The sequence below is a fragment of the Salvelinus alpinus genome, chromosome 34, assembly GCF_045679555.1.
Source record: "Salvelinus alpinus chromosome 34, SLU_Salpinus.1, whole genome shotgun sequence".
In the NCBI taxonomy this organism is placed as follows: domain Eukaryota; kingdom Metazoa; phylum Chordata; class Actinopteri; order Salmoniformes; family Salmonidae; genus Salvelinus; species Salvelinus alpinus.
In genome coordinates, this window is record NC_092119.1 from 23673806 (window position 1) to 23690130 (window position 16325).

General features: G+C 45.7%; 1 protein-coding gene across 5 annotated transcripts in view; it reads left to right on the top strand.

The window, feature by feature from the left end:
- Nucleotides 1-16325, top strand: part of LOC139563406 (homeobox protein Meis2) — a 128159-nt gene that overhangs the window by 49929 nt on the left and 61905 nt on the right. For 4 of the 5 annotated variants that reach the window (XM_071382053.1, XM_071382049.1, XM_071382052.1 and 1 more), the window contains one exon: nt 1254-1399. In XM_071382053.1, coding sequence (XP_071238154.1) covers nt 1254-1399 — 146 coding nt within the window. The remainder of the gene's footprint in view (nt 1-1253; nt 1400-16325) is intronic. The other variant, XM_071382051.1, reaches the window with a different exon arrangement.

Here is a 16325-nt window from a genome sequence, read left to right on the forward strand (position 1 = left end):
AGACAAGTCAGTTAAGAACAAATTCTTATTTACAATGACGGCCTACCAAAAGGCAAAAGGCATCCTGCAGGGACGGCGGCTGGGATTAAAATAAAATTAAACATATGATATAAGTAGAGGACAAAACACACAACAAGAGAGACAACACAACACTACATAAAGAGAGACAACACAACACTACATAAAGAGAGACAACACAACACTACATAAACAGAGACAACACAACACTACATAAACAGAGACAACACAACACTACATAAAGAGAGACAACACAACACTACATAAAGAGAGACAACACAACACTACATAAAGAGAGACAACACAACACTACATAAAGAGAGACAACACAACACTACATAAACAGAGACAACACAACACTACATAAACAGAGACAACACAACACTACATAAAGAGAGACAACACAACACTACATAAAGAGAGACAACACAACACTACATAAAGAGAGACAACACAACACTACATAAAGAGAGACCTAAGACACTTTCTATATACAGTAAACCCCTCTCCCTCTGTGCCTAAATCCCACTACCTCTGTGCCTAAATCCCACTACCTCTGTGCCTAAATCCCACTACCTCTGTGCCTAAATCCCACTACCTCTGTGCCTAAATCCCACTACCTCTGTGCCTAAATCCCACTACCTCTGTGCCTAAATCCCACTACCTCTGTGCCTAAATCCCACTACCTCTGTGCCTAAATCCCACTACCTCTGTGCCTGAATCCCACTACCTCTGTGCCTAAATCCCACTACCTCTGTGCCTAAATCCCACTACCTCTGTGCCTAAATCCCACTACCTCTGTGCCTAAATCCCACTACCTCTGTGCCTAAATCCCACTACCTCTGTGCCTAAATCCCACTACCTCTGTGCCTAAATCCCACTACCTCTGTGCCTAAATCCCACTACCTCTGTGCCTAAATCCCACTACCTCTGTGCATAAATCCCACTACCTCTGTGCATAAATCCCACTACCTCTGTGCCTAAATCCCACTACCTCTGTGCATAAATCCCACTACCTCTGTGCAGGCATTGGTATAGGCTACTACTGAATAGGCTTTGGCATAGTCCTCCATCTAAGTTAGATAACCCACTGGGCTGGCATTAGCGTCTTATATATATTAGGCTTCACTTACTAGGGTTCTATCTACCCCTCTGTGTTGATACTGCCCAGGCTTACTATTGGTCCATCTTCTGTCCTAGACTGCTATTTAAACCTATGTCTTGTTTCTGTCTAGGAGATGGTTTAGAGAACAGCGTGGCGTCCCCTGGCACAGGCGATGACGACGACCCGGACAAGGAGAAGAAGAGACAGAAGAAGCGCGGTATCTTCCCCAAGGTGGCCACCAACATCATGAGGGCGTGGCTGTTCCAGCATCTCACGGTGAGTACCCACATAGTGGAGCACCTGTCGTACACAGACACTCACATGTACGAACCGTGAGATGCTGGAACAGATACGCCCTCATGATGTTTGTGGCCATCTTGGGGAAGTTGCCGCATGTACACATGCACATATATACACACTCATGTACACACGTACACACACACACACACACACACACACACACACACACACACACACACACACACACACACACACACACACACACACACACACACACACACACACACACACACACACACACACACACACACACACACACACACACACATCCACACACACACACACACACACCTGTCACTGACTTGTCACGCTCAGGTCAACTCAATCAAGTCAATCAGACATTCCAGTTTGCTCTGCTGAAAAGCCTCAGAGATGTGGATGTAGAGCTGACACCTAGCCTAGCGTAGCATCGCCGTCAGCAGTCCTGACCACTGGTTTGTCACATACTAGACATTGTCTCTCAATGCACTATTGGCACTGTGTTTATTCTAAACTGACAGCTATGGGGAAGGGTTTTCGATGAGAATCAGGTTCATTCTTATAGAGGGAAGTGTGTGTGTGTTTTATATGTGTGTTATGTCAGTGTCATTTCATTGTTAGCATTTCTTTTTACATTAAAATAAAACAAATAGAGACATGTTTTGATAGCACTTATGTCTTGAGCATAAACAGCACTAAAATGTTGTTGGATTTCCTTTAAATACCCCCCAAATGGGTCAAACTGACATCCATTTAATACTGCGGTGTCACAAGAAGAGCACATAACAGTTTTATTGTAATTATGAACCTAAAATATGGAGCTTTTTTTCACTCTTGATGGTCATTTAAAAAAAATATATGGAGAAGACATTCAAATATTCATTCAGTCTGTTTGAGGTTAAGATGGATGCTCTCCATAGCTCAGAGGAGCTTGTTTGTTTGTTTCGGTCTTTCTTTGCTGAACACTTAAATCAGACATCTGACAACGGCTCATTCACTCCAGTAGGCTGAGAGTGATGCTACAGTGGGGAGAACAAGTATTTGATACACTGCCGATTTTGCAGGTTTTCCTACTTACAACGCATGTAGAGGTCTGTAATTTTTATCATAGGTACACTTCAACTGTGAGAGACGGAATCTAAAACAAAAATCCAGAAAATCACATTGTATAATTTTTAAGTAATTAATTTGCATTTTATTGCATGACATAAGTATTTGATACATCAGAAAAGCAGATCTTAATATTTGGTACAGAAACCTCTGTTTGCAAATACACAGATCAAACGTTTCCTGTAGTTCTTGACCAGGTTTGCACACACTGCAGCAGGGATTTTGGCCCACTCCTCCATACAGACCTTCTCCAGATCCTTCAGGTTTCGGTGCTGGCGCTGGGCAATACGGACTTTCAGCTCCCTCCAAAGATTTTCTATTGGGTTCAGGTCTGGAGACTGGCTAGGCCACTCCAGGACCTTGAGATGTTTCTTACGGAGCCACTCCTTAGTTGCCCTGGCTGTGTGTTTCGGGTTGTTGTCATGCTGGAAGACCCATCCACGACCCATCTGTAATGTTCTTACTGAGGGAAGGAGGTTGTTGGCCAAGATCTCGCGATACATGGCCCAATCCATCCTCCCCTCAATACGGTGCAGTCGTCCTGTCCCCTTTGCAGAAAAGCATCCCCAAAGAATGATGTTTCCACCTCCATGCTTCACGGTTGGGATGGTGTTCTTGGGGTTGTACTCATCCTTCTTCTTCCTCCAAACACGGCGAGTAGAGTTTAGACCAAAAAGCTCTATTTTTGTCTCATCAGACCACATGACCTTCTCCCATTCCTCCTCTGGATCATCCAGATGGTCATTGGCAAACTTCAGACGGGCCTGGACATGCGCTGGCTTGAGCAGGGGGTCCTTGCGTGCACTGCAGGATTTTAATCCATGACGGCGTAGTGTGTTACTAATGGTTTTCTTTGAGACTGTGGTCCCAGCTCTCTTCAGGTCATTGGGCAGGTCCTGCCATGTAGTTCTGGGCTGATCCCTCACCTTCCTCATGATCATTGATGCCCCACGAGGTGAGATCTTGCATGGAGCCCCAGACCGAGGGTGATTGACCGTCATCTTGAACTTCTTCCATTTTCTAATAATTGCGCCAACAGTTGTTGCCTTCTCACCAAGCTGCTTGCCTATTGTCCTGTAGCCCATCCCAGCCTTGTGCAGGTCTACAATTTTATCCCTGATGTCCTTACACAGCTCTCTGGTCTTGGCCATTGTGGAGAGGTTGGCGTCTGTTTGATTGAGTGTGTGGACAGGTGTCTTTTATACAGGTAACGAGTTCAAACAGGTGCAGTTAATACAGGTAATGAGTGGAGAACAGGAGGGCTTCTTAAAGAAAAACTAACAGGTCTGTGAGAGCCGGAATTCTTACTGGTTGGTAGGTGATCAAATACTTATGTCATGCAATAAAATGCAAATTAATTACTTAAAAATTATACAATGTGATTTTCTGGATTTTTGTTTTAGATTCCGTCTCTCACAGTTGAAGTGTACCTATGATAAAAATTACAGACCTCTACATGCTTTGTAAGTAGGAAAACTTGCAAAATCGGCAGTGTATCAAATACTTGTTCTCCCCACTGTACACCTTGGATGAACTATTCAGAGGCCACATTCATTCTGTGGATCATTTTGGAAATGAGTCTCTGTTTGTGGGTGGAGGGTGTGGGGGCTATGTGGGTGGAGGGTGTGGGGGCTATGTGGGTGGAGGGTGTGGGGGCTATGTGGGTGGAGGGTGTGGGGGCTATGTGGGTGGAGGGTGTGGGGGCTATGTGGGTGGAGGGTGTGGGGGCTATGTGGGTGGAGGGTGTGGGGGCTATGTGGGTGGAGGGTGTGGGGGCTATGTGGGTGGAGGGTGTGGGGGCTATGTGGGTGGAGGGTGTGGGGGCTATGTGGGTGGAGGGTGTGGGGGCTATGCGGGTGGAGGGTGTGGGGGCTATGCGGGTGGAGGGTGTGGGGGCTATGCGGGTGGAGGGTGTGGGGGCTATGCGGGTGGAGGGTGTGGGGGCTATGCGGGTGGAGGGTGTGGGGGCTATGCGGGTGGAGGGTGTGGGGGCTATGCGGGTGGAGGGTGTGGGGGCTATGCGGGTGGAGGGTGTGGGGGCTATGCGGGTGGAGGGTGTGGGGGCTATGTGGGTGGAGGGTGTGGGGGCTATGTGTGTATGTGCTTGCATGTGTGTGTGCACGTGTGGGTGTGTGCACACTCTTATTAGTAGGGTGGGTCCCTGTTATGCCGCTGTGAAGTCAGGATTCACTGAACAGAGTGGGTGTGTGCAGTGAGGTGATGCAGATAGGAAGCATGGTCAAAGAGAAGGGAGTTTGTCCCACCTCCCTCTATGATGTCAGGACATTATCAGAGCAGAGGTCTGTATTGATTTGGACAGGGAGGTGGAAGGGACACACAAGCTGGTGCCTGCTGACCATGTGGACTTGTTACAACGGACAGAGTGATAGTAGAAGGGGGGGTGAATGGAGAAGAAGAGTGAGAGAGGGAGCCAGGGCAGGTCAGAACCCTAGGATGATCCTGACCCTCTCACTTAAGAGGGTCAGGTGCCCCCGCTGTACCCCCATTGCCCGCGTTGCCCAAAGCCTCTGCCCCCCTGATTACCTAACCAGCAAATACGGACAGCAAATACAGCCTAATTGAAAGGGCTGTAAATCCATTAAATATTGGTCAGGGATAATCAGGAGTGATTTAATCACTTTGATCTATTCAGGAGCAGTGGCACTGCAGCAGCATAGCCATTAGCCTCACGGCAACGCAGCAAAGCACAGTGCTTATTATTCTCATCATTATCTTAATGTTTTTACTGATGTTCATGGCTAGGCTACATCTCCAAGCCTGGATATTTCTCCCCAACCCACAGAATAGAATGGGCTTCATTTGAAAGCTGACTGCGTGTGAGGGAGAGAAAAAACGAATACAAAAAAACCCTCTTCTTTCGCCTGACATGAGATGAAGTTGGACGATAGTTTAATGGGTGAAGAAGGGAAGAGGGGGAAAAAAAGGGGTGAACATTTTGGAGGCCTTCTTTGAGCCACTTACCATGGTGGTTAGAGACACACACACACACACACACACACACACACACACACACACACACACACGTCTCCTGGTTAATTTGGTGTGCTCGTACTAATTAGAAATTTCTCGCTTTATTGAGGGATCATTTGGCATCTTTCTTGGTGACTTGAGGAATGCCCGATTGTAGGTCTCTCACAGTTCCAACGTTTCCCTGCTCCAAAAAAGGAGAGAAAGAAACACAGAAAGCTTTGAAAAAATTCAATTGAAAGAGTGGAAAGGGGAGAGGGAAAAGAAATCCCAATAGATCGAGTCCAGGGGCATTTTTTTTTAAATTCAGAGAAGTAGAGCTTTTAAGACTCCTCTTTTCCCACTCTCCTTCATTACCTCTCCTGCTTTTAGATGTTTTCTCAAATCTTTATTTGTCTGATTTGTGAGACAACCAGGCCAATCTTATACAAGCAATAATCCCTCCCTTTTAACCTAGCTTCATATTTTTTCTTAGAGAAAGAGGGCTAATTGAATTATCCCCCTCTTCTCTATTCTCTAGCCCCCCAACCCATACACACTCACACACATACACACTCATTCACCTTTTCTTTTAATTTGTTAAGCAAATGTATTTTCCATTTAAGGATGCGTTTGTGCTGGGGTGAATTCATGGGGACTTTGGCCCCTGAATGGCCTATTGCGGCATTCTGCCATTCACACATTCATTAACTGAGGCAGAGAGTGAAAGGGAGCGGGGCTTGTATTTTCTCCAGCATGCTAGCTTCTCCTCCATGAGAGCGACCACAGGGGTCTCCTACATATGTTCTCAACATCCAGCCATTGTCACCTATTCTGAAAGAGCTCAAAAGGACGGGACCCCCTTCACACCGCGAAAAACAACACAGGCCAACAGTAACAATTGTTGGCTTTTGGATTCAGTATTATAACTAAATCGCATCCCCCTCCCCTCCCTCCCTCCCTCCCCTCCCCAGCCTCACCCCCCCTCCTGGGTTCCCCCTGACCTCACACTTTCATGGGAGAAATCACAGGGCGGCTTTCTTCATCACAGTCAGATATGGAAAATAGTCTTTCTTCAATTGGCACTTGCCCCTCAGTCCTTCACCGGCCATCCGTCGGCCTTCAGTCAGCCCAGGGAGAATGAAACGCAGCGTTTTGTGTGCGGCAGCCGAGATCTGATATCTTCTGTATGTAATGAATACGCCAGCAATTATTCTATAGAGTTATTGTGATAAGCCCAGCCTCTTTCATGCATGTATTCATATAGCAGCAGAAAGCACGCGAGCTGGCGTCTTTTAATGTCCCCTGTGGAATTGGCAAACTGCTGGAGAGATCAGCTGGCGTAAGCCGGTAGTAGAGGGCCAGAGACAGGCTCTCCGTCCACCCCTCCCTCCCTTTCTCTCCCTCCTTCTGTCTGAGTTTCTGGATGTCTTCCAGTCACATTAAGGGAAGGGAAATCCCAGACTGTTGGTATAAGCTTTTCAATATTACAGGGAGATTATGTTATCAGAAAGGTAAACTTCACCGTTAGGGGTAAAATGGTCGACTGCGCTTCAAAGACATGGAGGCAGAAAGGGGACGAGAGGGAGGGAGGGAGGGAGGGAGGGAGGGAGGGTGGGTGGGTGGTAGAAACTGGAGGAAGGATATATGGAAGGAGCACAAGAAGGAAAGAGAGAGGGGGCTCTAAGGAGAGAAGAGAAGACAGACAGGGTGAGATAGACAGACAGAGAGTGAGGTTGTGTTGCTTGGCTAACTGCTAGCTGGGATGTTTTCCATAGTAGTAAGGGGGCTGCCCTTTGTTTGGCGAAGACAAACTCTTGAGTTATCTTAATTAGCCTTTTGGCGCCCTCAGCCTTCTTCTTTTGTAGCTCCCTGCTAGCCCTCTGTTAGGCCCCACTAGACATTGCTAAGACAAGGGTCGACTAAGAAATGAAAACAGGAAGTGCTCAGATACAAAGATACCACTCCGGACCTGGCCTTGTCTTCTGACTAATCTAATCCCTCAAACACCTATAAAAATAAATAGGGGACCTCAGGAGCAGACCTAGTGGGACTAGTGAGAGAGAGAGTGTGTGAGAGAGAAAGAGACAGCGAGAGACAGGTTGAGAGAGAGAGAGGGAGAGAGAGAGATATTGGGAGAGCGAGAGAGAGAGAGAGAGAGAGAGAGAGAGAGAGAGAGAGAGAGAGAGAGAGAGAGAGAGAGAGAGAGAGAGAGAGAGAGAGAGAGAGAGTGATGCAGTCTGTGAAGGAAGGAGTTGCCCTCTCAGGCAGGCATCAAGCGTCTCAGGTTTTGTGCTGGGCCATGCACCCTTTGGCCGGGGTGTTTGGGGAAATGCTGTTAAGCTGCTAAGCCAGGTGTATTGCTCCCCTGGGCTCTCTGAAAGGGAAGTGATATATCCCATGGTCCTCCATAGAGCCATGCAACACTTTCACATGGGTTACTTTGAATTCTGTTTTCTATGGAGCCCTGCGGTATATCGACTGGTATCTTAGCACAGGAAGAGTTGCAGCGATGAGACAAGACTGTAACTACCAATTGGATACCACGAAATTGGGGAGAAAATGGGGTAAAAGTAAAAAAAAAAAAAATTATTAGCACAGGAGGTTGGTGGCACCTTAATTGGAGAGGACAGACTCGCGGTAATGCCTGGTGTGGAATCAGGGGAATGATATCAAATACATCAAACACATGGGTTCCATGTGTTTAATGCCATTCCATTAGCTCCATTCCAGACAATATTATGAGCTGTCCTCCCCTCAGTAGCCTAATTATTGGGCCATTGAGAAGATATGATCTATATCATGTAGATTTTTATCTCCTACAATCATGTTTGTATGAAGATATCTGTAAGTCAGGGTAAGAATGCCATGAGTGTCATGTCATTGTGACATGGTGACTGCCATTGAAGACCATTGTGAATATAGAGATCCAGGGCAAATTGGTTACACAAACATGGCTTTCAATGGTAACATAGGCAACAACAGCAATGGTAGAGAGATGTCACCTATAGTGTCAACCATGTTAATATAGAGCTTAACAAGAGTGATGACGCGATGAGTAGATGAGTAGGCCATCACAAACATCATTAGCAGACGAACACAGAACAGACAGGGCCAGCGGTCACTCTCCCCTCTCCCCTTCAACCTAGCATTAGTTTCCATGGAGACCAGGTGCCATCCCCAGGTCGTCCACCAATGGGGAATGGCTCTGCCTACCGGAGAGACATAAAATAGCCTGGCTAGCTAGGTCATTCTGGAGACATAGGCAAAGTTTCATAACGGATCTTTTTCCCAATCGATAAACAAGTGCTCTAGTCTGCCCACTAAAAAGAGAGGGCGGTCAGTTGTGTTTGAGTAGACTAAACATCCAGACTCTCTCTCTCTGTAGTGTTGTCTGTCTGAGTCCTTCTAATCCATGTGTATTGTTAGGGCCACCGTTAGTGCCATTTCACTGGTACACCCCACATCCGCAAACAGTTTGAAATACAAAACAGTTCTCATTTTACAGCACTGTTTTTAAAGCTGTCTATTCCTGATTTTGTTTGCCTATACAATTTATTTTCCACTTAAGTTGGATATGATTTTTTCTGTTTATATGGGATAAAGAGTATGTTTCGTGCTACTCTGTATATTCACTGGACGGTAGTGGTTGCCTTTTCTCTTCTCAGCGAGGTTGTTTTGTGTCTTGTGAGGTTCAGGGGGGGGGGGGGGGGGGGTGATGGGGGTTCCTAAGGGGTCACAGAGGTTCAGGACTGAAGGAGGCCCACACACTAATCTGTCATGTGCTCGTTTGCCATGTAGCACAGAAGTCAGTTCTCCAGTCACCCATGGCAACCCAGGCGACAGTTTGGTTCACCACCGCTGCATGCCCCCCCCCCTCCATGTGTGTATGCGTGTGCTTTCACATACCACATGCCCCCAGGCTTATTTGCCTATAAGAAAGAGAGTGTCACCATATATGGAGTCTCTATCTCTGCCTGAAGTTTACAAAAAAAAAAGTGAAGCGAGAGGAGAATGGCAGTGTTTTGGAAATCACTGAAGTAAAGGATAATGAGTGAAATTAAGTTTCAGGTTTGCTGAGGTAGGAACTTTTGTTCCATAGTGTGTTCCTGTAACTAACGCTGATCAGGTCAGCCACCCTGGAACGAGGACACAAACCATCTGTTCATCACTCGCCTTGTTCAAACACGGGCCTGTGAAGATGGGCAGCCACCGCACGGCCAGTCAGTCCCCATCGATAAAGACACAGAACTAAACCTTCCACCAGAAGACAAACCCATGACAACCAACAACTAGACCCCAATAAGTGTTTTCATTTCAATTATAGGAAATGCTTGTTGACTTGCAGAATATAGTAATTTACAAGAACAAGAAATATTTTCACAAGAGGAGAGAGAAAAAAATTCCCAGAAAGTTTAGAAGGCTCCCCTTCCCCAGTGACTCCCCTTCTGTTAGGCTGTATAATTACATGACAAGCCACATCAACCTTTGGTTGTTTCATGTTGGAGTCTTTTTACATTAATGCCCAGTGGTGTTTGTGTGTCGTAATTGACAGAGCCTTTCTTACGATACACACAGCCCTGTAGTGGCTAGCTGGCTGCTCCACAGGTTTAGGGAATAACAGCCGGGAATTGTTTCCCACCCTGACATCAGACCTTTTCACTTGGCCACCTTAATCCAGATCTGTCATAGTTCCACTTCACAGATTGACAATCCAGGCTCACAGCCATGGAGAACACAGAATACAGCACAGCACTGTTGCAGTTGTTAAACACCTGCTGTGCGTGTGTGTGTCGGTGTCTCACATAGTTCCTCATTTGCTTTCTTGATAAACAGTGTTGTATGCTGTTTATTTGAGTTTACCCTACCTGGTATTAACAGGCAGTTGTGAGGACAGCCTGTCATTGCTTCTCCCTCTCTCCCTTCCCCCCCTCCCTCCCTATTGTTAATGCACAGGCCTGCTATTCACGTATTAATGCTCCTTGTTTAATGAAGTAGCAGAAATGAGTCCTTTCGCTAAGGAGATGTTTACAACACGTTGTTCACACTGTTTGGAGGTGATTAAGCCATCTGAAACTCTGCAGCGCCTGCCAACAGAAAAATAACACCCCAAAACAACAATAAAAGGACAACAAGTGAATACTGAAGGGGCCCATGTATGTATGTTACTGTTGATTTTTGCAGCCACCGGACTTAAAGAAAATCATATTTGAGAATTTTGAATTGTTGCATAAATTCCCCAATTTGTAACATCATTTGTTTATTTTATTTAACCTTTATTTAACTAGGCAAGTTAGTTAAGAACAAATTCTTATTAATAATGACGGCCTACCCCAGCCAAACCCTAACCTGGACGATGCTGGGCCAATAGTGCGCCGCCCTATGGGACTCCCAATCACAGCTGGTTGTGATACAGCCTGGAATGGAACCAGGGTCTGTAGTGACACCTCTAGCATTGAGATGCAGCGCCCCACTCGGGATCTAAAGCTAGTCCAGTGCATCTTTAATGAAGATGCAGCTCTTAAAGAGAAGCCATTGGATATCTGAAGTTCATTCAGATGGGTGTTTATAGTGCCAAGGACCTCTCTGTGCATGACCAGGGGCCCATAGTCAGCCCCTGTTGGCCCCCTGTCGAGGTGACTGCACATGCCCTGACCTGAACAGAAGACAAACAGAGGAGAGCCTGTGGAGTGAGGATTCATAAACTACTGCTCCATAGCTGGAGACTCCTCTTTTCTAAGACCTCACGCTTCAGCGAAAACAGGCCTCAGCTACCCCCTCAACCCTCCCTCCCTCACAATGCCCTAACGCACTGCTGCAGTCATCACATTGATCCATTGGCTAAGGCCAGGCCTAGCTGACTCTTTGGGACACAAAAGTGTATGATGTAATGGACTGGGGAGGAGGAGGGAGGGCAATCTGCGATACAGTATACACATGGTGCCCCATTGTGAGAGAACTCAAAACCAAGACAGGCACTGGTACAGATAGAGAGGCCCAGATTATCTGAGGTTTTCCTTGTCCTGGTTTTATGTACTTCATTGCAGATTGTGTTAGAAGAATGTGTTTGAGGCTTTTAAATCTTCTCAGAGAGTAATTTCCCCAGACCTCTCCTTCTCCCAACCTCACCCTGTCTTCCCTCTCCCCTATCACCCCCTCCTCTGTTCCACACCTCATGCTCAGGCCAGAGGGGGTTTGTGGGAAAATAGGAAAAGCCCCCTGCAGGCTATCAGTCAGTTGAATCAGCGGTCTGTGGTGTGTTGGGTTAGTGGTGACCAGCTAAATGAGATACTGTAGTTTAGCTGCTTCTGAGCTGCAGGCCCAGCCCAGAACCCCCCTTTGATATTCATCTAACACCAGGAGAAGGGGAATGCAGGGAGAAAGGAGCAGCACGAACATGGAAGTAGGAAACCAGGCTAAAGGGTAAGGAGGGAGGAGGTTGAGGGAGGAGGAGGAGGAGGATGGGGAAGGTTGAGAGGGGAGGGGTGAGGAGGGGGAGGTTGAAGGATGGGGGAATCAGGCACAAATCAAAAACAGACCCGATGCTGTTTCTCTGTTTGGTTTGGGACCGAATCCCACTCCTGGCATTTTGTCAGTGGTGTAAAGTACTTAAGTAAAAATATTTAAAGTAGTGCTTAAGTAGTTTTTTGTGGTATCTGTACCTTACTTTACTATTTATATGTCTGACAACTTTTACTTTCACTTCACTACCTTCCTAAAGACAATTATTAACTTTTTACTCCATACATTTTCCCTGACACCCAAAAGTAGTTGTTACATTTTGGATGCTTAGCAGGACAGATAAAGGGTCCAATTCACACTCTTATCAAGACAACATCCCTGGTCTTCCTACTGCATCTGATCTGGCGGACTCACTAAACAGACATCCCTGGTCTTCCTACTGCATCTGATCTGGCGGACTCACTAAACACACATCCCTGGTCTTCCTACTGCATCTGATCTGGCGGACTCACTAAACAGACAACATCCCTGGTCTTCCTACTGCATCTGATCTGGCGGACTCACTAAACAGACAACATCCCTGGTCTTCCTACTGCATCTGATCTGGCGGACTCACTAAACAGACAACATCCCTGGTCTTCCTACTGCATCTGATCTGGCGGACTCACTAAACAGACATCCCTGGTCTTCCTACTGCATCTGATCTGGCGGACTCACTAAACAGACATCCCTGGTCTTCCTACTGCATCTGATCTGGCGGACTCACTAAACACACATCCCTGGTCTTCCTACTGCATCTGATCTGGCGGACTCACTAAACAGACAACATCCCTGGTCTTCCTACTGCATCTGATCTGGCGGACTCACTAAACACACATGCTTCGTTTGTAAATTATGTCTGAGAGTTGGAGTGTGCCCCTGGCTTTCAGTAAAATTAATTAAACAATAATATGGCTGGTTTGCTTATTATAAGGAATTTGAAATGATTTGTACTTTTACTTTTGATACTTTAGTATATTTTACTTAAATACTTTTATACTTTTTCTCAAGGTTTATTTTACTGGGTGACTTTCACTTTTACAATTGGGTACTTTTTCCACCATTACATTCTGTTGTGTGATTTTCCTCTCTACCTATTCCCTCCCCTCTGTTGCTTTTCTTTTGCTCTGTGCTTATTCCAGACAGGGGATTCCTTCACAGTGGGTTCCTTATAACTAGGAGCCAAGCCTCTTGTTCTCACCTCAACTCCCCTTGCGCTCTTCCCATCTTCATTTTTTCCATTCAATAATACAGCTGGCTCACTTTTGACACCAGGAAGTACAGTTTCATACAGTCTATGTATTTGTATTTATTATGGATCCCCATTCCTGGGGTCCAGCAAAATTAAGGCAGCTTATACAATTTTAAAAACATTACAGTACATTCACATATTTCACAACACACTGTGTACCCTCAGGCCGCTACTCCAACACTACCACATATCTTCAGTACAAAATCCGTGTGTACGTTTGTGTGTATGCATGTGTCTGTGCCTATGTTTGTGTTGCTACACAGTCCCCGCTGTTCCATAAAGTGTATTTTTATCTAGTTTTCTTTGTCTAATTTTACTGCTTGCATCAGTTATTTGATGTTGAATAGAGTTCCATGTAGTCATGGCTTTATGTAGTACTGTGCACCTCCCATAGTCTGTTCTGCACTTGGGGACTGTGAAGAGACCTCTGGTGGCATGTGTTTTGGGGTATACATGGGTGTCTGAGCTGTGCGCCAGTAGTTCAAAAAGACAACTCGGTGCACTCAACATGTCAATACCTCTCAAAAATACAAGTAGTGATGAAGTCAATCTCTCCTCCACTTTGACCCAGGAGAGATTGGCATGTGTTAATATTATCTCTCTATGTACATCCAAGTGCCAGCCATGCTGCCCTGTTCTGAATCACTTTTTGTGGCACCTGACCACACGACTGAACAGTAGTCCAGATGCGACAAAACTAGGGCCTGTAGAACCTGCCTTGTTGATAGTGCTGTTAAGAAGGTAGAGCAGCGCTTTATTAAAGACAGACTTCTACCCATCTTAGCTACTGTGGTATCAATATGTTTTGACCATGACAGTTTAGAATCCAGGGTTACGCCAAGCAGTTTAGTCACCTCAACTTGTTAAATTTCCACATTATTTATTATAAGATTTAGTTGAGGTTTAGGGTTTAGTGAATGATTTGTTCCAAATACAATGCTTCTAGTTTTAGAAATATTTAGGACTAACTTATTTCTTGCCACCCACTCTGAACTAACTGCAGCTCTTTGTTAAGTGTTGCAGTCATTTCAGTCGCTGTAGTAGCTGACATGTATAGTGTTGAGTCATCTGCATACATAGACACAAAGCCAGTGGCATGTCATTAGTAAAGATTGAAAAAAGTAAGGGGCCTAGACAGCTGCCCTGGGGAATTCCTGATTCTACCTGGATTATGTTGGAGAGGCTTCCGTTAAAGAACACCCTCTGTGTTCTGTTAGACAGGTAACTCTTTATCCACATTTTCCAGCAGCAGACTATGATCGATAATGTCAAAAGCCGCACTGAAGTCTAAAAATACAGACCCCACAAACAGACCCCTCGTTCTTCCCTATAAGCAAGCTGTAAGTTTATTGTCAATTTGTTTACTGTAAAATAGCATTGTATCTGGTCAAACACAATTTTTTCCAAAAGTTTACTAAGGGTTGGTAACAGGCTGATTGGTCAGCTATTTGAGCCAGGAAAGGGGGCTTTACTATTCTTGGGTAACGGAATGACTTTTGCTTCCCTCCAGGCCTGGGTGGCACACACTTTCTAGTAGGCTTAAATAAAAATATGGCAAATAGGAGTGGCAATATTGTCCGCTATTATCCCCAGTAATTTTCCATCCAAGTTCTCAGACCCTGGCGGCTTGTCATTGTTGATAGACAACACACATTTTTCACCTCTTCCACACTCACTTTACGGAATTTAAAATTACAATACTTGTCAGATGTACTTGGATGTAGTGTCAACGTTTGTTGCAGGCATGTCATGCCTAAATTTGCTAATCTTGCGAATTAAAAAAACATTAAAGTAGTTGGCAATATCAAATGGTTTTGTGATGAATAATTTTTTTCCCAAAATGAAGGTGCGCCTTAAGCTTTTTACTCTCATTGTCATGTGAAGGAGGGAAACTGAGAGAGTGGGTCAATTTGTTGTGGTTTTCTCCCCCTGACACTTTTTTGACTGAATTTTATAGCCATTCCCCATATGTCACCCCTTTACACACAATGCATTGGTCCATCCATAGAACCGTAAGGCCATGTGAATCTGAGCGTGTGTGTAGGTGTAGGTATGTATCTGTTATCCATTGAGCAGGCCTAGTTCAGAGTCTGGCTTGTTGGCGGCCACATCTACTAAGATCAGAGGCTACACAGATGAGCGCATACGATACGAAGCCCCGCCACCCGCCGTATCAAAAAATAGCCCAGCTGCCCAAGAAAGAAGGGGAAGGGGATAGAAGAAAGAAGGAAGGGAAGAAAAGGAATCAAAGAAAAATAAATAAATAAATCCAAATCTAAGTAGAGCAGGCCTTGGCTCCAGATGTGAATCTGTGTGAATATTGATCGTGGGGGAGAGAGAGCTAGTCACCTATATCCCCAGGGCTGGTGCGACTCACACACAAAAAGCCTCTCGCTAAAGCTCATAAACCGAGCTTGTACAATTATTTAGATAAAGAGAGCCTGGCGTGCCACCGTATGCCTTGCAACCCTGCACCTCCTCCTCTCTCCCTGTTTCTTCTCCTCCTCTACCTCCTCCGCCTCCTCCTCCTTTACCTCCTCTTCTTCATCCAGCGTGAAGACGTAAGAAGGGGGGAAAACCTGTAATTATCCACACTTTTCTGAATCCCTCCTTAATGTTCATTATTGAAACCAGCGGCAATTACAAGTTCAAAGAGGTTTAGAGGACCAGCAACCCGCATAATCAGGAGAAAATGTAGCGCTGCTCATTCGTCACAGCAGAGCACACACTTTCAAACACACACAAACACACACACACACACACTAACAGGGGTGAATCATAGACACAGTGACAGGCGTCAATTTCCACACAGGCAGAATCTCAGCCACCCCAGGGCGCTACCGCAGCTCAGGACCCAAAATCCTCTTATACATTGCTTTTGTATTTCCCCGCTGTGACAAAAACCCCAACAACAACATCTTAGCCCAGACTGATACTACACTATACCTCCTATCTTTGCCTTGTTTAGTGTGTCTTGTTCTGTTTGTATTTCCAGCCCCCCTACCTCTATCTCTATCCTCCCCTCCCCTCTCCTCCTTCCTTCCCCTCCGTCATCCTGTCTTCCTGTCTATCCTTCCTCTCTATCTCTCGCCA